The following is a 26,939-nucleotide window of genomic DNA, read 5'->3' as shown; positions in this document are numbered from 1 at the left end:
TTTGTCTAGGTTCAGCAGCAAGTCCACCCCAACCTGTCGGCCAAGGAAGATTCCCTCTACTACATCGAGGAGCTGATCCTGCAGCTGCTGAACAAGCTATGCATCGCGCAGCCACGGACTTTTCAAGATGTGGAGGTACGAACCGACAAAGCCCGCCGAAGAGCAGGACAGGTGTTTCCTTGCAAAACAATGTCTGGTGGGAGAAAGAGGAACTGAACCAGCTTCTACTGGAATCCAGGCTGAATAAGGACAGGGAGCCAGCCCTGCGGGGGGGGGGGGGGGGGGGGGGCGGCAGAGGGAGAACTCTTGTTTCCCGGCACAGAGGACAAAGATACCAGATAGCCTGCTCTCTTGGCGCATTTGCAGCTGCATGTGCTAAGCCTGCTTTTAAAAAGGGATAGTACCTTGTCCTAATCTGGAGGATCAGGTTTGATTCCCCGCTCTTCCACCTGAGTGGCAGAGGCTTATCTGGTGAAACAGATGTGTTTCGGCATTCCTGAGGGGTGGCCTTGGGCTAGTCACAGTTCTCTCAGGACTCTCTCAGCCCCACCTGCCTCACAAGGTGTCTGTCATGGGGAGAAGAAGAAGAAGAAGAGTTTGGATTTATATCCCCCCTTTCTCTCCTGTAAGGAGACTCAAAGGGGCTTACAATCTCCTTGCCCTTCCCCCCTCACAACAAACACCCTGTGAGGTAGGTGGGGCTGAGAGAGCTCCGAGAAGCTGTGACTAGCCCAAGGTCACCCAGCTGGCGTGTGTGGGAGTGCCCAGGCTAATCTGAATTCCCCAGATAAGCCTCCACAGCTCAGGCGGCAGACCTGGGAATCAAACCCGGTTCCTCCAGATTAGATACACAAGCTCTTAACCTCCTATGCCACTGCTGCTCCGAAGTGTTGTGACTAGAGAACTCCGAAGTGCTGTGACTAGCCCAAGGTCACCCAGCTGGCATGTGTTGGAGTGTTCAAGCTAATCTGGTTCACCAGATAAGCCTCCACAGCTCAAGTGGCAGAGCGGGGAATCAAACCCGATTCTCCAGATTACAGTGCACCTGCTCCTAACCAGTACAGCAGAGGAAGGGAAAGGAGCTTGTAAGCCACCTTGAGTCTCCTTACAGGAGAGAAAGGTGGGCTATAAATCCAAACTCTTCTTCTTTTTCTTTATGTATTTTATAACCTTTACTGCCCACATTTCTAGTCCAAGCACGGCTTTCTGCGGGAAGCTTGCATTGTCTGGCATCAGCGTGTAGTGCAGACCTGGGCATTACACGGCCCGCGGGCCACATCCGGCCCACCGGATGACCCTGACTGGCCCCCCTGCCTTGCTGGGGGGGGCGAGAGCCTTTGAAAACCCACTTGAAGCCCGGTTGCCTTGGCTGCCCGGCTTCTGCGCGAACTCACTTTCAAAAGCACCAATCGATGAAAAAAGTAGGTCAAGGGGCTTAAGTCTCCCCACTTGCTTGATTGTCACAGTGGACAACTGTGCAGGTAGGTTAGGCCTGTGATTCTTTGTGCCAAATAGTGTTGTATGCAGAACTGTTGCCACTGATTCCAAGTTGATCTGTGCACCTGTCTGTCACTTATCAGCCCCTATTCTGCAGAATTGAGTTCAGCCTTTTGGCCCGGCCCTCCGCAATATTTTCTGTTCCTTATGCGGCCCCATGGAAAAAATAATTGCCCACCCCTGGTGTAGTGTGTAGAAGGAGAATCCTTTGTTTGAGGAGGGGCTGTGGCTGAATGGGCGAGCACCTGCTTGGCCTTCAGAAGGCTCCAGGTTCAATCCTTGGCATCTCCAGTTAAAGGGCCTGGCATCAGGTAAAGTGGAAGGCCTCTCCTTGAGGCCCCGGAGATCCACTGCCTGCCTGAGTAGACATTACTGACCCTGATGGATCGAGGGTCTGAGTCACGTGTTCGAGAGGTTGGCGTCCTGCACGATTAGCTGCACTTTCCTGGGACAAAACAGAGGGAGGACAAATTTCTTTGCTGGTGCCTGAGATGAATGCGTTTTTCTGGTTGTTAGCTGCTCTGGGCCTGACTTTGGTTGGGGAAAGGGTCGGATAGCAATCAGATAAAATTAAAAACAAGTGGAAGGATGTACATACAGAATAGACCAGCGATGGCGAACCTTTTCGAGACCGAGTGCCCAAACTGCAACCCCAAACTCGCTTATTTATCGCAAAGTGCCAACACGGCAATTTAACCTGAATACTGAGGTTTTAGTTTAGAAAAACCAGTTGGCTTCAAGGTGCGCGTTACTCGGGAGTAAGCTTGGTGGTAGTTGGTGGCTTTGCTTTGAAGCAACCGTGCAACTCTTCCAACGGGTGAATCACGGCCCTAGGAGGGTTTACGCAGAAGCAAGCCCCATTGCCAGCAACTGAGCTTACTCCCAGGTAAAGGAACGTGTTTTAGTTCAGCACATGAAAATCAGTGGGGTTTAACAACACTTAACAGGGCTACCTACACTGCTTCCCCAAAACTAGGTCTTAGGTGTAATGCTAATAATCGAGCCCAGCAGTCCAGGCCAGCCTAGATGTGGTGTGTGTGTGTGCGCGTGCCCACAGAGAGGGCTCTGAGTGCCACCTCTAGCACCCGTGCCATAGGTTCGCCACCACTGGAATAGACATTTTCTTTGCATGCGCTGCTTAGTCAACTGTGCTATGGTTCTTCCCACTGGCATAGGGAAAGTTTGGGAAAGTTTTGAGGAGCGGCTTGAAGGAAGGGGTTTGAAGGAAGGGTGGGACAGAAGGGGATACCTGGTTCAAAAGGAAAAAGTTGTTTGGTCCTTGGGTTGGAGTGGAACTGGAAGAAATTTGTCCAGGGCCACTCTGACGACCAAATGAAACTGTCTGTCTGCCTTGTATTTTATTTGAAAGTCCGCTAAGTATTTTCAAGTTTCTTGCTTACACCTGCGCAGGAACGAGTTCAAAAGACCTTTCCTCACCCAATTGACAAGTGGGCCATTGCTGACGCGCAGTCCGCTATCGAGAAGCGGAAACGAAGAAGCCCTCTCCTGCTGCCTGTGGACAAAATACATCCGTTGTTAAAGGTGTGTTGTACCAAGGAACGTCGGCCATTTTGAACAGTCTAGTTGATTAATGTTTTAAATGCTTGAAATGTGCCCATTTCCCCCATTCAGGCTATCTGGGGTGATCAGACTCAGCTCTGAATGTGTTTTACATATCTGGGCCCAGCCCTGGAACCCTTATTTTATTAATTTATACCCTCCTTTTATCCCCATTGGGGACCCAAAGTGACTTTCAACGTTCTCTCCTTTATCCATTTTTTAATTCTCAACAACCCTGTCAGGTAGGCCAGACTGCAGAGTGTGTGGCTGGCCCAGGGTCACCCAGCAGGCTTCCAAGGCAGAGGGGGGATTCGAATCTGGGACCCACATATCGTAGTTGGGTGCCTTATCCCCTGCTCCATGCTGGCTCTGTGAAGTAGCTGTCAGTAGCTGGGTGTCCTTCGGCATGTGTCACGAGAAAGTGGAGAAAAATCGCTGCCGACTCCCTCGGCCGCGTTCGTGCTCCTACTTGCTCAACGGTTTTTACAAGAAACTGCCTGCTGCTTCATATTCGGATGGAGAAAGTGAAACATGAAAAGAGGAAGTTGGAAAGAAATCCTTCTCTCGGTCCTAAGCAGGATCCCTCACGCATAAGAAGTGATTTGCAGTTATTCATAGGAGCTGCGAATAAAATGAATCTTTGGCAGCGAGTCCCCCATTCACTCTAAAGCCTCAAGTCCTGTGATCCCATTGCTAAAGAGGCAGAGTGAAGAAGAAGAGTTAGATTTATATCCCCCCTTTCTCTCCTGTAAGGAGACTCAAAGGGGCTGACAATCTCCTCTCCCCCCACCCCACAACAAACGCCCTGTGAGGTGGGTGGGGCTGAGAGCTCCCAAGAACTGTGACTAGCCCAAGGTCACCCAATTAGCGTGTGTTGGAGTGAGCAGGCTAATCTAGTTCCCCAGATAAACCTCCACAGCTCAAGTGGCAGAGCGGGGAATCAAACCCGGTTCCTCCAGATTAGAGTGTACCTGCTCTTAACCACTACACCACGCTGGCTCAGAGTGGTAGGTGCATCCCATGTTGGTCTTGTAAATGTGCTGGAGGCCTCAGTTGTAGTGCTCTACGGTTGCCGGAAGTGCCTTTATTTTATTTTAATTGGTTTGGTTTAATCATTCACATGTGTGTGTTCTCTCTTGTACAGCGGCACTCAAAGTCAGCTTTGTAACAATTAGAATATGGGGCTAGAATCAGAGAGAACCGGGTTCGAATTCCTACTCTGCCATGGAAGCTTGATATGTGACCCTGGGTTAAACCTATTTCATGGGTTTTTAAGCATAAAATGGGGGAAAGAAGAATTGTGTAAGCTGCTTTGTGTCTACATTGGATAGAAGAGTAGGATATAATTTGTCTATATCTAGCCTTCCTCCCAGGTGGGGTCCAAAGTGACTTACATTCTTCTCCTCTCCTCCATGTTATCCTTACTACAACCCTGTGAGGTAGGTTAGGCTCAGAGTACGTGCCTGGCCCGAGGTCACCCGGCAAGCTTCCATCCCAGAGCGGGGATTTGAACTTGAGTCCCCCCGATCCTAGCCCAATACCCTAGGCCCGTGGTGGCAAACCTTTGGCACTCCAGATGTCATGGACTACAATTCCCATCAGCCCCTGCCAGCATGGCCAGTTGGCAATGGCTGATGGGAATTGTAGTCCATAACATCTGGAGTGCCAAAGGTTCGCCACCACGGCCCTAGGCACTACACCACACTGGCATAAATGAAGTAAATAAAAATATGCTGTTGAAGGTTTTCACAGCTAGCGTGGCCGTTGTCTGGTAGTTTTGCTCCTAACGTTTCGTCCGCATCAGTGACCGGCATCTTCAGAGGCTGGCCACGCTAAGATATGTTTCAGAAAAACATTTCACTATGACAGGCCTCTGAAGATGCCCGCTGTAGAGGCGGGCGAAATGTTAGGAGTGAAAACTGCCAAACCCCAGCCACAGGGCCCGGAAAACCCACAATAGCCAGTAGATAAAAATAGTCTAAACAACACGTGTGATTCAGAAAAGCAACATCAATAAAACATCAGTCAGCCAGAGGCTGTTTAACAGAATTTCTTTTTGCAGTTTTGCGGAGTTACTCCTGCCTGAACCCACCCACCCACCCACCCACCCACCCTCCCTCCTTCCTTCCTTCCTTCCTTCCTTCCTTCCTTCCTTCCTTCCTTCCTTCCTTCCTTCCTTCCTTCCTTCCTTCCTTCCTTCCTTCCTTTCCTTCCTCCCTCCTTCCTTCCTTCCTTGCTTCCTCCTTCCCCCTCCCTGCTTCCTTCCTTCCTTCCTTCCTTCCTTCCTTCCTTCCTCCTCCCTCCCTCCCTCCCTCCCTCCCTCCTCCCTCCCTCCCTCCTCCCTCCCTCCCTCCCTCCCTCCCTCCCTCCCTCCCTTTATTTATTTATATCCCACCCTTCCCAATAGGGTGGGATATGGGTAGGGAGCTCTAGGAGAACAGAAAAGGTCTTTCTGGTAGAGAGAGAGGAGTGTTGCAAGTTGAAACGGCTGTATTCCATTCCCAAATAACTACAGTGGGCAGGCTGGAATATGTTTTATGGTAGCAGTAGGCGTCGCCGATGGATGCTAGAATTCATTCTTGGCTGCTGCTTCTTTCACAGACATGCTTGAAATACATGTTGATGCCGTTGCCTTTCCCATCCAGCCTTGAACTTGTCCTTTTCCTGTTAACTTTCAGGAAGTTCTTGGTTACAAAATAGATTATCAGGTATCCCTTTACATTGTGGCTGTCTTGGAATATATCTCAGCGGACATCTTAAAATTGGCTGGCAACTATGTCTCCAACATACGTCACTTTGAGATCTCCCAACAAGACATTAAAGTATCCATGTGCGCCGACAAGGTAAGAAATCCCCGATACCCTGTGTGAACGAGCACTTTGGGTGCATTGAAGCCGCTTGTTGATGCTGAATAACTCATCCCTAGTATCTCTGTTTTTTAAAAATGCCTAGTTTCATTTCTTTGTAAGAACATAAGAACATAAGAACTAGCCTGCTGGATCAGACCAGAGTCCATCTAGTCCAGCTCTCTGCTACTCGCAGTGGCCCACCAGGTGCCTTTGGGAGCTCACGTGCAGGAGGTGAAAGCAATGGCCTGCTGCTGCTGCTGCTGCTCCCGAGCACCTGGTCTGCTAGGGCATTTCCAATCTGAGATCAAGGAGGATCAAGATTGGTAGCCATAGATTGACTTCTCCTCCATCAATCTGTCCAAGCCCTTTTTAAAGCTATCCAGGTTAGTGGCCATCACCACCTCCTGTGGCAGGATATTCCAAACACCAATCACACGTTGTGTGAAGAAGTGTTTCCTTTTATTAGTCCTAATTCTTCCCCCCAGCATTTTCAATGGATGCCCCCTGGTTCTAGTATTGTGAGAAAGAGAGAAAAATTTCTCTCTAACATTTTCTACCCCATGCATAATTTTATAGACTTCAATCATATCCCCTCAGATGTTCTCCCTCTCCAAACTAAAGAGTCCCAAATGCTGCAGCCTCTCCTCATAAGGAAGGTGCTCCAGTCCCTCAATCATCCTCGTTGCCCTTCTCTGCACTTTTTCTATCTCTTCGATATCCTTTTTGAGATGTGGCGACCAGAACTGAACACAGTACTCCAAGTGCGGTCGCACCACTGCTTTGTATAAGGGCATGACAATCCTTGCAGTTTTATTATCAAGGCTTGCGTTGGCACTACTAGAGTACACCCGAAGGTTTTTGTAAATACTTCCCTCCGCAAAATATTACAAGCCTTCCTTTCTGTGCTGAATGGGTTTGTTCTCAACTAGGTGGCAACTCCATATTTGTCACGTGACTTCTGCTCGGTTCTTAGGTGCTGATGGATATGTTTGATCAGGATGACATTGGCTTGGTTTCTCTCTGTGAAGACGAGCCCTCTTCTTCTGGTGAACTGAACTACTATGAGATCGTCAGGACAGAAATTGCGGACGAAAGGCAGTACCTGCGGGAGCTGAATCTTATCATAAAAGTATTTCGAGCTGCTTTCCTATCTAACAGGAAGTTGTTCACGTCTTGTGTAAGTCAGCCCTTGCCACACTCGCTACGTTTTGTGCACTTTAAGGCGTAATTAGTGTAACTGACAACCTCTGGCTATGAATTGCAGATCTTTATGTTTGCAGAAACAGCTTTACAGCTGGGGCTGTTTTTAAGAACATAAGAACTAGCCTGCTGGATCAGACCAGAGTCCATCTAGTCCAGCACTCTGCTACTCGCAGTGGCCCACCAGGTGCCTTTGGGAGCTCACCTGCAGGAGGTGAAAGCAATGGCCTTCTGTGGCTGTTGCTCCTGAGCACCTGGTCTGCTAAGGCATGTGCAATCTGAGATCAAGGAGGATCAAGATTGGTAGCCTTAGATTGACTTCTCCTCCATCAATCTGTCCAAGCCCTTTTTAAAGCTATCCAGGTTAGTGGCCATCACCACCTCCTGTGGCAGCATATTCCAAACACCAATCACACGTTGTGTGAAGAAGTGTTTAGTTAAGGAGAGATGGAGATGGGGAAGGGAAGGGACGGGGGAGAGCCACGAACAAAAGGAAGCAGAAAAATGTAAGTAAAGAGAGATTCAAGGGGAGGAAAAACCCAGACTTCTGTCAAATAGGGGTCTGGCGGAGTATCAGCTCTCGCTGTTTCTGAAAGCCTGAATTGGAAGCATATCAGGAGCCAGACGTCGCAAGATGGCCTGGTACTGTTCAAAGATTTGCTGGCAGGTGTGGCTGATCTCCTTGTAATGCCTTCCTTTTGCCAGAGCTTGGTGGTTCTTCCCAGCCTGAATCCCCTTGTGACATTTCTCTAGTTCCACTTGTTGCCTGATATGAAGAAGAAGAGTTTGGATTTATATCCCCCCTTTCTCTCCTGTAAGGAGACTCAAAGGGACTTACGAACTCCTTTCCCTTCCCCCTCCCCCACAACAAACACCCTGTGAGATGGGTGGGGCTGAAAGAGCTCCGAAGAACTGTGACTAGCCCAAAGTCACCCAGCTGGCAAGCGTTGGAGTGCACAGGCTAATCTGGTTCACTAAATAAGCCTCCACAGCAGGGGTCCCCAAACTACGGCCCGGGGGCCAGATGTGGCCCCCTGAAGGCATTTATCCGGCCCGCCAGGCATGGCGGCGATGGCTCCATTCATGTGCAGTGGGGGCTCGAGGGAGAGGAGGAACCGGCCCCAACGGGCCAAGTTGATTGCAGTAATTACATGGATGGCACCCCTCTAAATCTCCATGAATTTTCTGACCCAGAGTTGAAACCTTACATGTGGCAACGCTTCTGCTCCACTTCTTCCCTCTCGCCGGCCACTCCATGTGTTGCTCTCAGGCTTTCTGGTTCCGCCTCACTTCCCATTGGCATCTGTAGCCAGGCTGGCATGTAATCGCTGGCTGCTAGGGAGGAAAGAACCCAGGAAGATACCTTGATCCTGGGTTAGATGGAATGCTTCTTATTGTGGGAAAGTTCTGCTTTTTTTTTTTACAGGGGAAGGTATTCCACAGCCTCCCCAACAATATTTGGAGCCCACCCTGCACTTGACATACTTTGGTCACTGTTCTAAAAATAGACCATGACAGAAAGGCTGAAAGGTGAAATCAAACATTTTACAATCATTTGTGCATAGGAATTTGTTCATAGTTTTTTTTAGTCCGGCCCTCCAACAGTCTGAGGGACAGTGAACTGGCCCCCTGTTTAAAAAGTTTGGGGACCCCTGCTCCACAGCTCAAGTGGCAGAGCAGGGAATCAAACCCAGTTCCTCCAGATTAGAGTGCACCTTCTCTTAACCACTACACCACGCTGGCTCTCCACTCTGATATGCTACAGCATGGGAGGATCTAAGAGAAAGAAGAGAGAGAGTTTCATAACCTGTTTATGTATTTTATATAAAACATTTATTATTTTATTTTCTTCCTTACGGAGAACTTTTAAGTTGCTTCAAGGAGAGTATAGTTTCTCTCTGGTGATGTCTTTGTGCTATTCTGGAACAAGAATAGACAGAGAAGGAACCAGTTTCAGCTACTGCTACCAGTTTTTGGAAATGTTGCAAACTAAACAGAATTCCAAGCCCAATTACCTTCAGAAACAAACTGAGACCTTTTTGTGAACGGATAATTTGAATATTTTATTTACTGACAGAGGTTCAGAGATTCGGGGTGGAAATTTTCCCAGTGCTTTCTTTTCCCATAGAATTTTTTCTTTTTCTAAGGAAATGTTGCGTCATAAAGCTGAAAAGAACGGAGAGAAGCCATTAGCAACACAATTCTAGGCACGCTTTCCGGTTACAAAGTTGTAATTAATGTTTTACAGGTGATTAGCCCCAGGCACTGGGTGAGAGAAAACACGCATGTTTTATAGATTTATTAATTGGAAGAGGGAGGGAAGTAAACTCACAAATACATATATATTAATCCCAGTGATGTTATGAAATCACCTGATTGGCTGCCTAGGTCAAATCAAAACAAAAACTGCAACCTTGTTTTTATGTCTCTTCTGTGGCGGAAGGGTTATTATAAGAACATAAGAACAAGCCAGCTGGATCAGACCAGAGTCCATCTAGTCCAGCTCTCTGCTACTCGCAGTGGCCCACCAGGTGCCTTTGGGAGCTCACGTGCAGGAGGTGAAAGCAATGGCCTTCTGCGGCCAATCTCATGCAGAACTAGTAGGAAATGTCACGGAAACAGAGGTACTCCAACAACCTCTGTGAAAGAGAGTTAAAATTTATTTTTGATATATCTGTGGCTTCTCGTGCACAATTCTTGGGCTGTGCTAAAATTAGTGTGTCAACCTTCAGTTTTCTTCTTAAATTTAAGTTACCGTATATACTCGTGTATAAGTCGACCCGCATATAAGTCGAGGCACCTAATTTTACCACAAAAAACTGGGAAAACTTATTGACTCGCGTGTAAGTCGAGGGTGGGAAATGCAGCAGCAGCTGGTAAATTTCAAAAATAAAAATAGATACCAATAAAATTACATCAATTGAGGCTTCAGTAGGTTAAATGTTTTTGAATATTTATTTCAAAGAAAAACAGTAAACTGGCTCTGTAAGTGGAAAAGAGGGTCAACCAGAACAATATGGTCTCAACAATAACTTTAAAAGTACAAAAACCTTAGCTCAACCAGCAACCAAGCTAAAACACAAAAGTTAAAACCCTTCAGAACTGGATTCCTCATCATCATCTGTATGTCCAAATGTAACCCAACTTAGATTTTAAGAGGGATATTATCAGAAATGGAAAATCTACAGTTCGCTTCCATTGTAAACAATGGGGGATGGGGCACCCCCTTTGGGGGTCAATAACTTTGGATCCCCTGACCCAAACTTCACCAAACCTGGCTGGTATCATAAAGAGACTCTCCTGGATGAGAGACCAGCCAGAGGATTGGTGAATTTGGTCCAGAGGGTCCAAAGTTATGGACCCTCAAAGGGTAGCCCCGTCTACTAATAGCTCCCATTGAAAACAATGGGGAATGGGGGGACCTCCTTTGGGGGTTCATAACTTTGGACCCCCTGAACCAAAGTTTACCAAACTTGGCTGGTATCATCATGAGTGTCCTCTGAGGGTACCCTGAAAATCTGGTGCCACTAGCATAAAAACTGCGCCCCCTGCTGGCCAGCAAAGTAAAAACACACAAAAATTTTTAATGACCCGCATATAAGTCGAGGGGAGCTTTTTCAGCATTAAAAATGTGCCGAAAAATTCGACTTATACATGAGTATATACGGTATGTAAAGTCTGTGCCGAATTGTCTTTAACTTTCGACAGCGATTTCCCAAAAACATGAATTTTCACATAAAGTTTTGAATTTTCATAGTTTTTTTTTAAAAAAAGAATTGTTTACGAAATATAAGTCAAAATATAAAGCATTATATCAAATTATGCTGTTTGGGGGACTCTGGAGAACGTTTGCTTCATTTTTTGGAGGAAAACCCACATCGCCGCAGGGTGTAAAAGAAAAAGATTTTGATGCTTTTATTAAATAAGGTCCGACCCTTCTGGGTCTCACTTGCACTCCAGGCAAATTGGGATATGCTGTCCGCGTGTTATTGTGCGGGCAAAGAGGAGTCATTTCCCTTTGAAACATGAGAAGAAGAGATCGTGGCCGTATCCATTTCTGTAAATGTAAAACCACAAAGTGGTGTGGTTTCACATCAGCAGTTGCGAGTCTCTGCTGCCTGGTTTTCACACATGGCAGGAGAAGTGGTAAAAGAGTGTTTCAGTGATACAACTTCAAGCTGCAGGGAAGGGCTTACAAGCTCAAGAGTACATAGAATCATAGCGTTGGAAGAGACCCCAAGGGCCATCGAGTCCAACCGCCTGCAATGCAGGAACACACAATCAAAGCACTCCTGGCATATGTTCATCTAGCCCAGGGGTGGCCAACCTATGGCACTCCAGATATTCATGGACTACAATTTCCATCAGGCCCTGCCAGCATTGGCCATGCTGGCAAGGGCTGATGGGAATTGTAGTCCTTGAACATCTGGAGCACCATAGGCTGGCCACCCCTGATCTAGCCTCTGTTTTAAAACCTTCAAAGAAGGAGACTCCACAACCCTCCAAGACAGTGAATTCCACTGTCTAACAGCCCTTGCCGTCAAAAAGTTCTTCCTAATGTTTAGGTGGAGTCTCTTTTCCTGCACCTTGAATCCATTACTCTGTGTCCTAGTCTCTGAGGCATCAGAAAACAAGCTTGCTCCCTCTTCAACATGGCATCTCTTCAAAGCTCCCTTGAGCTGATACTGCAAACGCAAAGAGACCTTTTACCCCCAAAAAAGCTTCTGCAACCCCTGAAAAATGTACAAAATATTGAAAAACAAACCATCAAACCAGGAATATGCCGACAACATTCCAGTTACAGTATTAACGGAATTGAACGTTCCGTTTGAGAGATTTTTTGCGAGGGTGGCCGTGTTGGTCCGCAGCAGAACGGTTAGGGTCAGTGTATTGTGGAAGGCTTTCATGGCCGGATTCAACTGGTTGTTGTGGGTTTTCCGGGCTGTGTGGCCGTGGTCTGGTGGATTTTGTTCTTAACGTTTCACCTGCATCTGTGGCCGGCATCTTCAGAGGTGTATCACAGAGGGAAGTCCAGTCCAGCCTCTTTCAGGAGTCCAGTCTCCCTTCATTAGACTTAGCAAAAGGATCTTTGACTCTCAAAACCTCATATTCGAGCAGTGCTGTATCAGCTGCATTTGCTCCAGATGGAGTCCTGAATCCGATTCAGGTTTTTGCATTAACTTTTAAAGCCCTTAATGGTCTGGGAGCATCATTTCTGAGAGACTGCCTCTCCCAACATGTCCCCCAGAGTGCATTGCACTCTGCTAATAACTGGCTAGTGATCCCTGGCTTGAAAATTGACTGGCTGTCTTCGAATGCCCTGTCCAATGAGACCAGGGCCCACGGGACTTGTCTAAATTCTGCAGGGTCTGGAAGACGGAGCTTGTTCTGCCAGGCCTTTATTGAGGGCAGCGACATACCTCTCTGCCAAATGTATTTAGAAGAGTTTTGGATTTATATCCCCCCTTTCTCTCCTGCAGGAGACTCAAAGGGGCTTACAATCTCCTTGCCCTTCCCCCCTCACAACAAACACCCTGTGAGGTGGGTGGGGCTGAGAGAGCTCCGAGAAGCTGTGACTAGCCCAAGGTCACCCAGATGGCGTTTGTGGGAGTGCTCAGACTAATCTGAATTCCCCAGATCAGCCTCCACAGCTCAGGCAGCAGAGCGGGGAATCGAACCCGGTTCCTCCAGATTAGATACATGAGCTCCTAACCTCCTATGCTACTGCTGCTGCTCCTGTACATTTTCCAACACTCATACAAAGTAGAATTTGGACATCTTGCTCACTATATGGCCACAGTCTGTGCAGAGCATATGTAACTTTCCAAAGGCTGTTGCATATTTGGTGCTGGTTTTATTTATTTTTTGCCCTCTTTCATCCTTCCAACTGGTTATTATCAGTGTGTTCCATTATAAGGTTCAGGTTGGAAAAGAACTCTTCATAATTGTCCTAAATAGAATAGTCATTCACTTTGGGCTACAGTTAGCAGACGCTGACCTCCCTTCCCCTACCTTCCCTTGCCTGCTTTGCCTTCCCGCAATTTTCCTCCTCCCTGTTGTCTTTTTCCCCTCCCATGGTATAGTGGTTAAGAGCAGGTGCACTCTAATCTGGAGATCTGGGTTTGATTCCCCGCTCTGCCACTTGAGCTGTGGAGGTTTATCTGGTGACCCAGATTAGCCTATGCACTCCAATACATGCCAGCTGGGTGACCTTGGGCTAGTAGTCACAGTACTTTGGAGATCTCTCAGTTCCACCCACCTCACAGGGTGTTTGTCGGGGAGGGGGGGGGGAAAGGGAAAGGGGATTGTAAACCCCTTTGAGTCTCCTTACAGGAGAGAACAGGGGTGTATAAATCCAAACTCCTCCTCCTCCTCCTCCTCCTTCCTTCTGTCCCTTGTTATCCCTTCCTTTTCCCTCCTCTCTTTCCCCTTCCCCTGGTTTACCTATTTTTGCTCGATGCATGGTATAGGAGATGAGATGTTATTTTAAATCATTCCACCCTGGTTAGTTGGTACGCCATGTCAGATTTTATTGTGGGATTTTTTTGTTTTTTGTTTTAAAAATTATTGTATAAAATATGTGTCTGGGGGTCGCTGCGCCGGCTCGCCCCAGACTTGGACAGCCGGGAGGCGGGGCCGGCAGCGGGACCCAGCAGCGACCGGCCCGACTGAGGAAACACCTGCAGGGTTTCGGGCCGGCCGGGAGACGGCCGCAGAGCGGCGCAGCTGCGGCTTGTCAAGCCGGCGGCTGGACGCGGCCGGCGTGAGAGCGAGGCGGGGAACGCCCCTGTCGCCCTGGCGAGGCTTGATAAGGGACGAGGAGACGGGAGGGCGAGGCTGGCCGCAACTGGTCGTGGGAGGGTTTTGCGGGAGCCGAGGGAAGGAGAGCGAAGGAGCGTGGGGAGAGGGTCACAAGGGATAGAGAGAGGAGAGAGCGAGAACAGAGAAGCGTGTGAGAGAGGAGAGAGAGAGAACTGACGAGCAGGAGAAGGAGGAAAGAGGGAGAGCAGAGACGCGAGTGAGAGAGGAGGGAGAGAGAGCGGCGGAGGAGCAGGGGAGCGAAGGGAGGCAAGGGGGGAAAGGGAGACTGGACGTGGTGACCGGCGCACCTCCATAGGAGGGGCTGAGGACCCCAACCGCGAATAGAGCGAGCCTCTGGCAGGAGGGGAGAGGCTTCCCCTCCTCCCTCCACAGGCACCCTGTGGTTCAGGCAGCTGACTACTTTACAAGCCCCAAAGACCGGGGGTACAGACGAGGAGACTAACACCTCGGAGAGGGACGGTGGGACGGCTTGTCAGCCCAGACTGCAGGAGCGAGAGGGAGAACGCCACAACATTATTATATTTGTTACATTCAATATGTTTGTTCCAACTATACATTTTTCCTTTTTCACCCCCCTCCCACCTCTTTTCCATTGATTATTTCAAGCAATCAGCAGAAGGTTCATTCTTCTTGTTCTCTTGTTCCATAGTTCTTCGTTAAATCCGGCTTCTTCCATCCATTTTTCATCCAATGTCCATAGCTTCATAATATAAGAACATAAGAACAAGCCAGCTGGATCAGACCAAAGTCCATCTAGTCCAGCTCTCTGCTACTCGCAGTGGCCCACCAGGTGCCTTTGGGAGCTCACATGTAGGATGTGAACGCAATGGCCTTCTGCGGCTGTTGCTCCCGATCACCTGGTCTGTTAAGGCATTTGCAATCTCAGATCAAAGAGGATCAAGATTGGTAGCCATAAATCGACTTCTCCTCCATAAATCTGTCCAAGCCCCTTTTAAAGCTCTCCAGGTGAGTGGCCATCACCACCTCCTGTGGCAGCATATTCCAAACACCAATCACACGTTGCGTGAAGAAGTGTTTCCTTTTATTAGTCCTAATTCTTCCCCCCAGCATTTTCAATGAATGCCCCCTGGTTCTAGTATTGTGAGAAAGAGAGAAAAATTTCTCTCTGTCAACGATCTCTACCCCATGCATAATTCTGTAGACTCTAACTATATCCCCCCCCCTCAGTCAGCCTCCTCTCCAAATCCAAAGAGAGTCCTAAACGCTGTAGCCTCTCCTCATAGGGAAGGTGCTCCAGTCCCTCAATCATCCTTTGTTGCCCTTCTCTGCACTTTTTTTTCTATCTCCTCAATATCCTTTTTTTGAGATGTATGCAATTGTGAACTGGACACAGTACTCCAAGTGCGGTCGCACTAATTGCTTTATATAAGGGCAACGACAATCTTGGTGTACTATTCTCAATTCCTTTCCCACGATCCCCAGCATAGTGAGTTTGCCTTTTTCACAGTTGCCATGCATTGAGTTGACATTCCCATGGAACTATCAACTAAGACGCTTTAAATCCCTTTCCTGGTCTGTGACTGATAGCACTGACCCCTGTAGCGCATGCGTAGTTTTGATTTTTTGCCCCTATGTGCATCAATTTTACATTTTGCTACATTGAACTGTGCATTTGCCATTTCTGAGCTCCACTCCCACCTAATTTATCAAGGTCCTTTGGAGCTCTTCAGAATCCTTTGTGGTTCTCACCACCTCTACATAATTTAGTATCATCTGCAAACTTCTACACCACGCCACCCACCCCTGTTTCCAGGTCATTTATGAATAGGTTAAAGAGCACTGGTCCCAAAACGGATCCTTCTGGGGACACCTCACCTGACATCTCTCCATTGTGAGAACTTCCCATTTACACTCCACTCTTTGTTTCCTGTTAAATCAGTTTTTAATCCATAGGAGGACTTCCCCTCTTATTCCTTTCATTGCTGAGTGCTTTCTCAACAGTCTCTGGTGAGGAACTTCTGTCAAAAGCCTTTTGGAAATCCGGGTAGACAATGTCCACACCGGGTTTCACCCCTGTCCACATGCCTGTTTACACCTCCTTCTCAAAGGTTCCAGTAAGCTCTGTAAGACAGGATTTGCCTCTGCAAAAGCCATGCTGGACTCTTTCTCAGCAGGTCTTTGCTTTTCTACATGCTTTATAATTTTATATCTTTAACAGATAGATTCTACCACTTTACCAGGAACAGATGTCAAACTGACTGGTTCTGTAATTTCCCATCCCCCTTAGATCCCTTCTTAAAGATTGCGACATTTTCCATCTTCCAGTCTTCCTGTGATGGAGGCAGATTCGGTGGACAAGTTGCATATTAAAGTGAGAAGATCAGCAATCCCCATGCTTGAGCTCTTTAAGAACTCTCTGGTGAATGCAATCTGGGCCAGGGGACTAGGTAACATTTAGTTTATCAATGGCTGTGAACTTCTTCCTTTGTCTACCACTATCTTCACTAGTTCCTCAAATTCTTCCTAAGCAGCTTGGTTCAGGTGCAGGAATGTTCCTCACCTCCTCTTGGGTGAAGACAGATGCAAAGAATTCATTCAGCTTCTCTGCAATCTCCACCATCTTTTAGCACACCCTTTGTTCCTTTGTCATCTAACGGGCCTACCGCCTCTTTGCTGGCTTCCTGCTTTTGAAAATTTGAAGAACTGTTTGTTTGCTGGTCTTGATGTTCTAGCCATGCGTTCCTCATAATCCTTTTTTGCCTCCCCTACAGCTAACTTCAGCTTCTCTTTTGCCACCATTTGTGTTCCCTCTCATATTCCCTTCATCAGCCAAACTTGACTTCCATTTTCCAAAACACATTTCTTTTTTTTCTGATAATTTCCTCAACCTCTCTTTGTTAAATGATGGTGGCTTTCTTTTGGACTGGGTGCTGCCTTTTCTAACCTGTGGAACACATTCCAGCTGAGCTTTTATTACTGTGTTTTTTAAATAACCTCCAAGCTATCCTGGAGCCAGTTTTTGACTCTCTTTGATTTTCTCCTTTCAGCTTCCCGCGCACTATCCCCCCTCATCTTTGAGAAATGTCCCTTCCTGAAGGCTTAATGTAACTACATTAGTAGTTGCCACTTGTTCGCATGCTGAGATACTGAATTTTATTGTGCATTGTGGTCGCTGTTCCCTATCGGCTCAACAACACTGACTTCCTGCACCAGGTCCTGAGTCCCACATAGAATTAGATCTAGGATCACCTCTCCCCTGGTTGGTTCCGCAACCATCTGCTCTAAGCCACAGTCATTTAGCATATCCAGGAATGCTCTCTCCTTACTATGACCTGAACATGCATTTTTCCAGTTTATATGGGGATAGTTAAAATCACCCTTTACCACTACATTTTTGTTTTTGTTGGCCTCTCTAATTTCTTTTTCCATCTCAGAATCCTCTTGTGCACTTTGGTCAGGGCAGGGGTAGGGAACCTGCGGCTCTCCAGATGTTCAGGAACTACAATTCCCATCAGCCTCTGTCAGCATGACCAATTGGCCATGCTGGTAGGGGCTGATGGGAATTGTAGTTCCTGAACATCTGGAGAGCCGCAGGTTCCCTACGCCTGGGTCAGGGGGACGATAATATATTCCTAATATTAAACTGTCCTTCACACCTGGTATTGATATCCACAGTGATTCTGTAGGGGAACCAGCTCCCCTTGCATTGTCTATTTTATGTGATACTATGCTCTCTTTGATGTAAAGGGCAACTCCACCCCCTAATGCGCCCTGTCCTATCCTCTTCCTATAGAGCCTGTGTTCTGGTATAACAGCATCCCACTGGTTTTCCTCATTCCACCAAGGTTCTGTAATAATGCCCACTATATCAAAGTCCTCCTTCAAAACTCTGTACTCTAGCTCCCCCCATTCTAGGTTGAAAGTGTCTACTATTAGCATAGAGACACCTGTATACCCTGTCTCTGTCCCTAAGCTGGGATTGATGTGTTTTTACCCTCAAGTCTTGTGTATTGACTATTCCTTGTCACATGCACATTGCTATGTTCTTCGCTTGTATGTGGTTGATTTAGAAAAAACCTCCCTCTCTGTCTGCATCCCCATAGATACTGTATTCCGAACCTAAGTCACCTCAGTTCCTGGGTCGGGCTTTCCCCCAGTGATCAGTTTAAAAGCTGTTCTGCCACCTTTTTAATGTTGAGCGCCAGCAGCTCTGGTTCCTCTTTGCTTAAGATGAAGCCTGGCCCTGGCCTTGTACAGGCCTACCTTGTCCCAAAAGATTCCCCAGTTCCTGACAAATCTGAAACCCTCTGCCTTACACCACCTTCTCATCCACGCATTGAGACCCTGTATCTCCGCTTGCCTAGCTCGCCCTGCGCGTGGAACGGGTAGCATTTCTGAGAATGCCACCTTGGAGGTCCTGGACTTCAACCTGTTTCCTAGCAGCCTAAATTTAGCTTCCAGAACCTCCCGGCTACATTTCCCAATGTCGTTGGTGCCAATGTGGACCACAACTGCTGACTCCACCCCAGCACTGTCTAAAAGCCTATCTAGACGAAGCGTGACATCCGCAACCTTCGCACCAGGCAGGCAAGTCACCATGCGGTCATCACGCCTCTAAATATCTTCTAGTTTCTCTTGCCGTAGTGTATTTTTTGCCAGTCTCTCAAAAATCTCTAACTGAATTTGTTCCCAAATATATTCCAACCATTTTGAGACTGTCCATTTCTTGTTATCTTTCCAGCCCAACGCCAACACCGTGTGTGCTGCTCTAATCATTATTTTATGCATTGGTTCCAAATTTCTGTTCACTCTTATATCATCTATTATCCCCACAATTAATGAATCATTGTTTACATCAATTTTTACTTTTACTAACTGTTCTACATATTTCAAAATATTCTCCCAAAACTTTTTTACCACTTTACAATCTATCCACATATGAGTATAATATGCTCCTTTTTCTCCACAGTGCCAACATTTTGGGCTTAGTCCTTTGATCATGTAGGCTAGTTGTATTGGGGTTCTATACCATTTGTGGGATGTTTTTGTTGTTTTATTTTCTATAATTGTTTTGCATTTTCCACAAACATATTGGTAGCCACTCTGAGCGTGCTGCAACAGGGAGAATGAGATATAAATATAAATAAATACCCCAAGGATCTTGTAGGTCTGTAAGGTGCTACTGGGCTAGAATCTGTTCGAGAGATTGTGGTTTTTAGAGTGGAGGCCCACCCATCAGGAAGTTCTTTGTGACACAATGAGAAGTTGTGCGTGAGCACAGGGGAGTGTCCCTGTGCATTGCGTCTGCAGGCTGTCCAGAGCCTCTGTAGGGAGAGCAGCAGTGGTGTAGGAGGTTAAGAGCTCATGTATCTAATCTGGAGGAACCGGGTTCGATTCCCCGCTCTGCTGCCTGAGCTGTGGAGGCTTATCTGGGGAATTCAGATTAGCCTGTGCACTCCCACAAACGCCAGCTGGGTGACCTTGGGCTAGTCACAGCTCTTCTGAGCTCTCTCAGCCCCACCCACCTCACAGGGTGTTTGTTGTGAGGGGGGAAGGGCAAGGAGATTGTAAGCTCCTTTGAGTCTCCTGCAGGAGAGAAAGGGGGGATATAAATCCAAACTCTTCTTCTTCTTCTGTAAATTGGGTATTGCTGCACAGAGAGTTCTCTTTTGCTGATAAACTAGGTTTTTGGAAGTTGATAGTCCTTGAAGCAAATGGTCCTCCTGAGCTCATATACTGTCATGGTTTAATGGCTAATCAGCTGTGTATTGCAGAGATTGTCTTTCTATAGGAGATGGCAGCCTCCTATAGAAAGATAATGTCCGCAACATTCAGACGGTTAGACTTTATTTATCTATTCACTAAAAAGTATTTCACTAAAAAGCCTTTCTGTAGCCATATTCAAGGCAGCTTACAAAGTGCAGTAAAATGCAACAAAACTAACAACAATAAAACCAAATGAAATGCAATAAATTACAGTGAAATCCTAGAATCTTCCTATACCGTTTAAAAGTCACTTAAATGCACCTATAAAACCTAAAATGTCGCTTCAGATGTTTAAAAAGCTGTTCTAAATAAAAACATCTTCGCCTGATGATGGGATGAGAGGAAGGAGGAAGAAGTAGAAGAGTCTCAAAGTGCCTTACGAACTCCTTTCCCTTTCTCTCACCACCACAGGCACCTTGTGAGGCAGGTGGGGCTGAGAGAGTTTGGAGAGGATTGGGACTAGCCCAAGGTCACCCAGCAGGCTTCATGTGGAGGAGCAGGGAAATAAATCCAGTTCACCAGATCAGAGTCCACCACTCGCGTGGAGGAGTGGGGAATCAAACCCAGTTCTCCAGATTAGAGTCCACTGGTCTTAACCACTAAACTGGGATAGTATCATGCAACTGAAAATAACCTCACAGCCTGAAACATCCCCCACTGTTTCTTCCGTCCTTGTTACGCAGCAGTTGAATATTTGAATGAGGCTTTACTCAAAAGGGCTCTCTTGTTTCAGGATGTGGACATGATATTTAGCAACATCACAGACATCCACGAGTTGACGGTGAAGCTGTTGGGGCTGATCGAGGACACCGTGGAGATGACTGACGAAAGCAGCCCCCACCCTCTTGCTGGCAGCTGTTTTGAGGATCTGGCGGAGGTGAGTTGGCTGCAGCCAAACAACGCTTTCCTGGGAGTAAGTGGCATGCGGTAGAATTGAACTTGATTCTGAGCAGGTTTCTCCTTCATGTTGGCCCACTAGCAACCGTGACTACTGCAGAGTTCTTGTTGAATTTGAATGTTTGTCTTCTCTTACAGTGGAGGAAGGGGTGTTTTTTTGTTTCTCTTTTTTAAATTTTAAAACACCCACTTTTTGGTTAGTAATGAAAGAAAAGTTTGGATTTGTACCCCACTGTTCTCTCCTGTAAGGAGACCCGAGACGGCTCATAAACTCTTTCTCCTTCCTCTCCCAACCACAGACACCTAGTGAGGTAGGTAGGGCTCAGAGAGTTTGGAGCTAACTGACTAGGCCAGTGATGGCGAACCTTTTTGAGACCGAGTGCCCAAATTGCAACCCAAAACCCACTTATTTATCGCAAAGTGCCAACGCGGCAATTTAACCTGAATAACCCCCTCGAGCAGGAGCCAGCCTGCTGTAGCCTCCAGCAAGTCCCACATGCGCCGCTCTGTGCCTCTCTAGCATCTCTGCCGCCTCTGTCCGGCCCCGCCCCCCCGGGCAGGAGCCACCTGGAGCCCAGGCACCAGGCCTGCCAGCCGAGTCCTCCCTGTCACTGAGGTGCAGGCACATCAAGTCCAGCAGCCCAGGCCAGGCTAGATGTGTGTGTGTGTGTGGGGGGGGCAATTCCCCCCACATTACGAACTCTGTGTGTGTGTGCCCACAGAGAGGGCTCTGAGTGCCACCTCTGGCACCTGTGCCATAGGTTCGCCACCACTGGACTAGGCCAAGGTCACCCAGCAGGCTTCATTTGTAGGAGTGGGGAAACAAATCTGGGTCACCAGATTAGAGTCAGCCGCTCGTGTGGAGGAGTGGGGACTCAAACCTGTTTCTCCACTGCTCTTAACCACTATACCACCCTGGCTCTCATTAGCTCCCAATGTTTCACCTGCATCTTTGGCTGGCATCTTCAGAAGCATAAACTATACCATAGGCTACAGTAATGTTCCAAATAGTTTTAGATGACAATGCAAAGAGGCAGTGCAAATGTAATGTACATGTGGAAATGGATAGACATGCAATGTGAACCCAGAGTGCATGGGGAAGGAAATATTCTTCAAAACCTATAGTCCAAATTGAGCATCCAAACATTGAATGTCCAAGTGGATGAACCATCTCCCTGGTTCTATGCCTGTATCATGGAGGCATTCCTCAGTGTTGATGATAGGTTCTTTCCCGCAATTTCCTGGGATCACAGTGAGGTAAATACAATTCATGTTCATACCCTGTTTCCCCGAATATAAGACATCCCCTGAAAATAAGACGTAGTAGAGGTTTTGCTGAAGTGCGAAATAGAAGGCATCCCCTGATAGTAAGGCGTAGCAAAGTTTTTGTTTGGAAGCATGCCCAACGAACAGAACACAGAAAAATAAGACATCCCCTGAAAATAAGACATAGCGCATCTTTGGGAGGAAAAATTAATATAAGACACTGTCTTATTTTCGAGGAAACACAGTAGTAGAACATTCCTACAAAGCGCGTCCCGTCGGTGCATGGCAGTACATGACAATGAGAGATTTTGTGGCGCACAGGTATTCTGAGAGACAGTTCCAAGCAAAACAGACCGTGAAGGGGAAAGGGCAGAATCATTTGAGGGAGTTGAAGTCCTCCAGGAGGCTGAAGGTGGTGAAGCATCCAGCGAAGCTGAGGGCATTAGAGTCAGGACAGACAAAAGGAAATACTTCTTTGCACCGTGAGTGGTTGAAATGTGGGATTAGCTGCCAGAGGATGTGGTGAGGGCCGCAAGTTTTAAAAGGGGGCTCCACAGATCCATGGGGGAGAGGTATATCAGTGACTACTGGCCAATGGTGCCTACAGGCAGTAGACAGTAAACCTCTATGTAAACCACATTCAGAGGCAGTAAACCTCTCAATCCCAGGGTTAGAAGGCAATGTCAGAAGGAGGTCTCATCCTCTGTACTCTTTGGGACCTCCAGAGGAATGGGTTGGTCACCATGAGCAGGTTGCTGACCTAGATGGACCACCAGTCTGGTCCAGCAGTGCTCTTCTGATGTTCTTGCGAAGGCCTCGGCCTCTCTGCCCCGTTGTTGACCCTCCAGAGGAACAGGTTGGTCCCTGTGTGAGCAGGATCCAATTCAGCAGAGCTCTTCCACCGGTCTGATCCAGCAGAGCTCTTCTTATGAGTTGGAGGAACAATAGAATCATAGAGTTGGAAGATACCCCAAGGGCCATCAAGTCGGAGATATGAAAACAGAACCGGGGTGGGGGTGGGGATCATGAAGGGCTTTGAAGGTAAGGGTTTAAGAGTTTGGGTTGGATCCAGGAGCCAGCCAAGCCAGTATAGAGGTTTCAGGAGAATTCCAGGTAGATGAGTAATTCTGGCAGCAGCTCCCATGACGAATCTGTCAGAAGGTGAATGGAGACAAGGCTGCAATTGTGAGAGACAACCAGAACACTGAACTTTTACCAACATGACAGAGAGACAGGAGCACATTTTAGCACAGTTGTAAAAGGAGGAGTGATTCCACAGTAGCCATAGAGTAGACCTGTAGAGCTCATGAGAGGGAAAGGTCAGAGATAAAAGCCAGCGCCGTGTGCCAGCTCTGCGCGATAAAAGGGTGATAGCGCCATCGGATACGGAATATATGAAAGGAGAAGGCGACTGAGGGAGAAACATGAGAAGTTCAGTCTTGGACTCGAGTTCAAGATGGCGGCGAGAGATAAAATAGGAGTATCACACAGGCCATTGGAGAGACAGAATTAGATGAAGGGAGAAAGTTCCTCCTCAATAGATAGGAGTTGTAGTAGGAGGAGTTGTAGTTTGGATTTATACCCCACCTTTCTCTCCTGTATAGAGACTCAAGGTGGCTTACAAGCTCCTTTCCCCTCCTCTCCCCCACAACAAACACCCCGTGAGGCAGGTGGGGCTGAGAGAGTTCGGAGAGAACTGTGACTAGCCCAAGTTCACCCAGCAGGAATGTAGGAGTGCGGAAACACATCTGGTTCACCAGATAAGCCTCCGCCACTCATGTGGAGCAGTGGGGAATCAAAGCCGGTTCTTCAGATTAGAATTCACCTGCTCTTAACTACTGCACCACGTTGGCTCCCAGGTGGTTCTCAAAACTATGGGATGTTTAGGTCAGGAGTAGACGTTAGAGAGAGAATAGAAGAGAGCCAGTGATGCCGTAATTAGAGTGTTGGATTAGGGAGAGCTGGGTTTGAATCTGGGTCAGCCATGTAGTTCACAGGGTGACCTTGAGAGGATAAAATGGAAGGTGTGTGAACTGTGTTTGCTTCTCTGAGCTCCTTGGGAGACGGGAATAAAAATGTAACCAATAAGGATGGATTCCCGGAGGTTACCAGTGGGGAGTAGGCAAACTTCCAGTGAAACATGGAATTAATAATTTGACAGCTAAAAAGGACAAACTTGTGTCACAGGCCTGTTTCCATGATGTCTGCCTTTTGGCCCTTTGCTTCTGAAGGACTGGGTGGTTGCAGGGAAGAGCAAAGATCGTTAGCTATGATTCTTTTTCTTGTCCCCAAGTTGTCTTCCATCGTGCTTCTGAAATGCTCTGTTAGGTTCTTTAAATGTGACACGGAGGAGCGCTTTTGAAAGACAAATAATCTGTGAAAGACGAAACTCCATCTTCAACCTTTCTTAAAATACGGGGCAAATACTGAAAATGTAAACTATGGTGCGGTTCAGAAGTGGTGCCAAACGGTGGTTTGGTAGCTGAGAAACTCCAGTGTAGCTGAGACTTAGACGTGTGGCAACCCAAGAAAGGGCCTTTTCATTAGTACCATCACATTTTTATTGTTATGTTTGGCATCCCCCCCAGTAACCGTATTGACCCTCTTCTATGGTTGTGCTATATGTGTGTGTTTGCGTAAAATGTTCATGTTGAATTTTTCAAGAATCTTACATGTACTCTGTTTTAAAGGCTATCTGTTTGGATGGAAAGGTGGCATAGAAATCTTTTGAATAAATATATTATTGTAGATTTGTGCAGCTCTGTAGGTTTTCACCCCCGCTCCATTCTAATCCAAGAGTGACACTTTCTCCTTTTTTTTTCTGAATGTGGTTTGTCATGTTGTCGGAGCTGTTACTGCCTTGCCTCCAAACCAAGTGTAAAGCAGGTTTGTAAACTGGTTTAGAGATCAGTGGTAACTGTAGTTTGTCTGTTTAGATGCTGTGGTCAAACTGATGTCAGTGAAAACCAGGAAATGAATGAGAGGCTTGCAGGGTGGGAAGAGGGAACGTGTGAGCTCATGGGGGCATTCTCAGTCTCCAAACTGTGGTTTGGTACTCCATCTGGATTAAGCCCTTGTAAACTGGGCTTTCTGAGTTTGAATAATTCATTTAATCACACAGGAAGCTTCCGAAACAGCAAAGGAATCTGTCATAATTTGCAGTTCATTTGAATCATGTGAATTTTTTTGCCCTACAGGCCACAGTTTTAACATTAATCAAACAGGTTTGGGCAATAAGTCTATTATTGTATCTATGTTGCATATTCTCCTTTACATTTTAAGATTTTTAAAGAAAATATGCATAGATTATTTCTGTATCTTAAGATTTTAAGATCTGTGTTATTTTCCATTGTTAATAACTCCATATCTGTTACTGTCTAATATATTTCAATATCCTACATGACTTCTCCTTCAGTCATACTATAATATTACTATTAATCCTTAATATATATAACTATATAACTATATAACTATATATAACTATACACACACACACACACACACACACACTATAATATATAACAATATATATATACCAGTGATGGTGAACCTTTTCAAGACCGAGTGCCCAAATTGTAACCCCAGACCCACTTATTTATCACAAAGTGTCAATACGGCAATTTAACCTGAATACTGAGGTTTTAGTTTAGAAAAAAACGTTTGGCTCCGAGGCATGCATTACTCAGGAGTAAGCTTGGTGGTAGTTGGTGGCTTTGCTTTGAAGCAACCGTGCAACTCTTCCAACGGGTGACTCACGACCCTAGGATGGTTTACTCAGAAGCAAGCCCCATTGCCAGCAACCGAGCTTACTTCCATGATTGCGCTTTAGTTCTTCACATGAAAATCAGTGGGGTTTAACAGCGCTTAACAGGGTTACCTACATTGCTTCCCCAAAACTAGGTCTTAGGTTTAATGCTAATAATCGGGCCCAGTGGCACACGCCAGCCTAGATGGGGGGAGGGGGGCACTCTGTTTGTGAGTGCCCACAGAGAGGGCTCTGAGTGCCACCTCTGGCACCCGTGCCATAGGTTCGCCACCACTGATCTATACTATATACTATATATACACTATAATATTACTATTAATCCTTAATATCTATAACAATATAGTTTGATTGAGTTTTCCCTTTAATATTCAACCGTCAAAATGGATATATCATTGACCTTAGAAATAGGTTTTGTCCACAATTTCCAGTTTGTTTTATATGTTTCCGAGGGTAGGTTTCTTATTGGATGTGCCTGTCTGTCCCTAACGTGGCATATTATCCTTTCAACCATGGGTGCTCTTATTGTAAAAAAATAAAATCCCCAATATCCAGTTGGTATCTTTCCCCCCCCCCCCCCCCAATCTGATAATGTTGATGTTAGGTGGATATTATCCAGCATTATCCCAGGTCCTCTTCCTAAGGATTAACGATATCCTGCATACAAGAAACCCCGGAAATTCCCAGACCTGCTGTGTGATTTGCAGTTTTTCTGTCCGTCTGCCATTAATGCACTGTGAATATGAGGAGCGGCTGCAGCGTTTGGGGCTCTTTCGTTTGGAGAGGAGGCGGCTGAGGGGGGACAGGATCGAAGTCTGTAAAATTACGCATGGGGTAGAAAATGTCGACAGAGAGACATTTTTCTCTCTTTCTCACCATACTAGAACCAGGGGGCATTCATTGAAAATGCTGGGGGGAAGAATTAGGACTAATCAAAGGAAACACTTCTTCACGCAACGTGTGATTGGTGTCTGGAATATGCTGCCACAGGAGGTGGTGACGGCCACTCACCTGGAGAGCTTTAAAAAGGGGCTTGGACAGATTGATGGAGGAGAAGTCGATCTCTGGCTACCAATCTTGATCCTCCTTGATCTCAGATTGCAAATCCCTTAGCAGACCAGGTGCTCTGGAGCAGCAGCAGCCGCAGAAGGCCCTTGCTTTCACCTCCTGCCTGTGAGCTCCCAAAGGCACCTGGTGGGCCACTGCAAGTAGCAGAGAGCTGGACTAGATGGACTCTGGTCTGATCCAGCTGGCTCCTTATGTTCTTATGAGCAGCAGCAGCAGCAGAAGGCCATTGCTTTCACCTCCTGCCTGTGCGCTCCCAAAGGCACCTGGTGGGCCACTGCGAGTAGCAGAGT

General features: G+C 46.9%; 1 protein-coding gene across 1 annotated transcript in view; it reads left to right on the top strand.

Moving 5' to 3' along the window:
* Nucleotides 1–26,939, top strand: part of SOS2 (SOS Ras/Rho guanine nucleotide exchange factor 2) — a 77,580-nt gene that overhangs the window by 9,321 nt on the left and 41,320 nt on the right. Inside the window, exons 2-6 of the mRNA XM_048486129.1 lie at nucleotides 10–135; nucleotides 2,908–3,039; nucleotides 5,736–5,900; nucleotides 6,880–7,083; nucleotides 20,389–20,532. Of these exons, the coding sequence (XP_048342086.1) occupies nucleotides 10–135; nucleotides 2,908–3,039; nucleotides 5,736–5,900; nucleotides 6,880–7,083; nucleotides 20,389–20,532 (771 nt within the window). The remainder of the gene's footprint in view (nucleotides 1–9; nucleotides 136–2,907; nucleotides 3,040–5,735; nucleotides 5,901–6,879; nucleotides 7,084–20,388; nucleotides 20,533–26,939) is intronic.

Source organism: Sphaerodactylus townsendi, linkage group LG02 (genome assembly GCF_021028975.2).
Source record: "Sphaerodactylus townsendi isolate TG3544 linkage group LG02, MPM_Stown_v2.3, whole genome shotgun sequence".
NCBI lineage: Eukaryota > Metazoa > Chordata > Lepidosauria > Squamata > Sphaerodactylidae > Sphaerodactylus > Sphaerodactylus townsendi.
The sequence above is the reverse complement of the archived record's forward strand: the minus strand, read 5'-3'. Positions and strand labels throughout refer to the sequence as shown.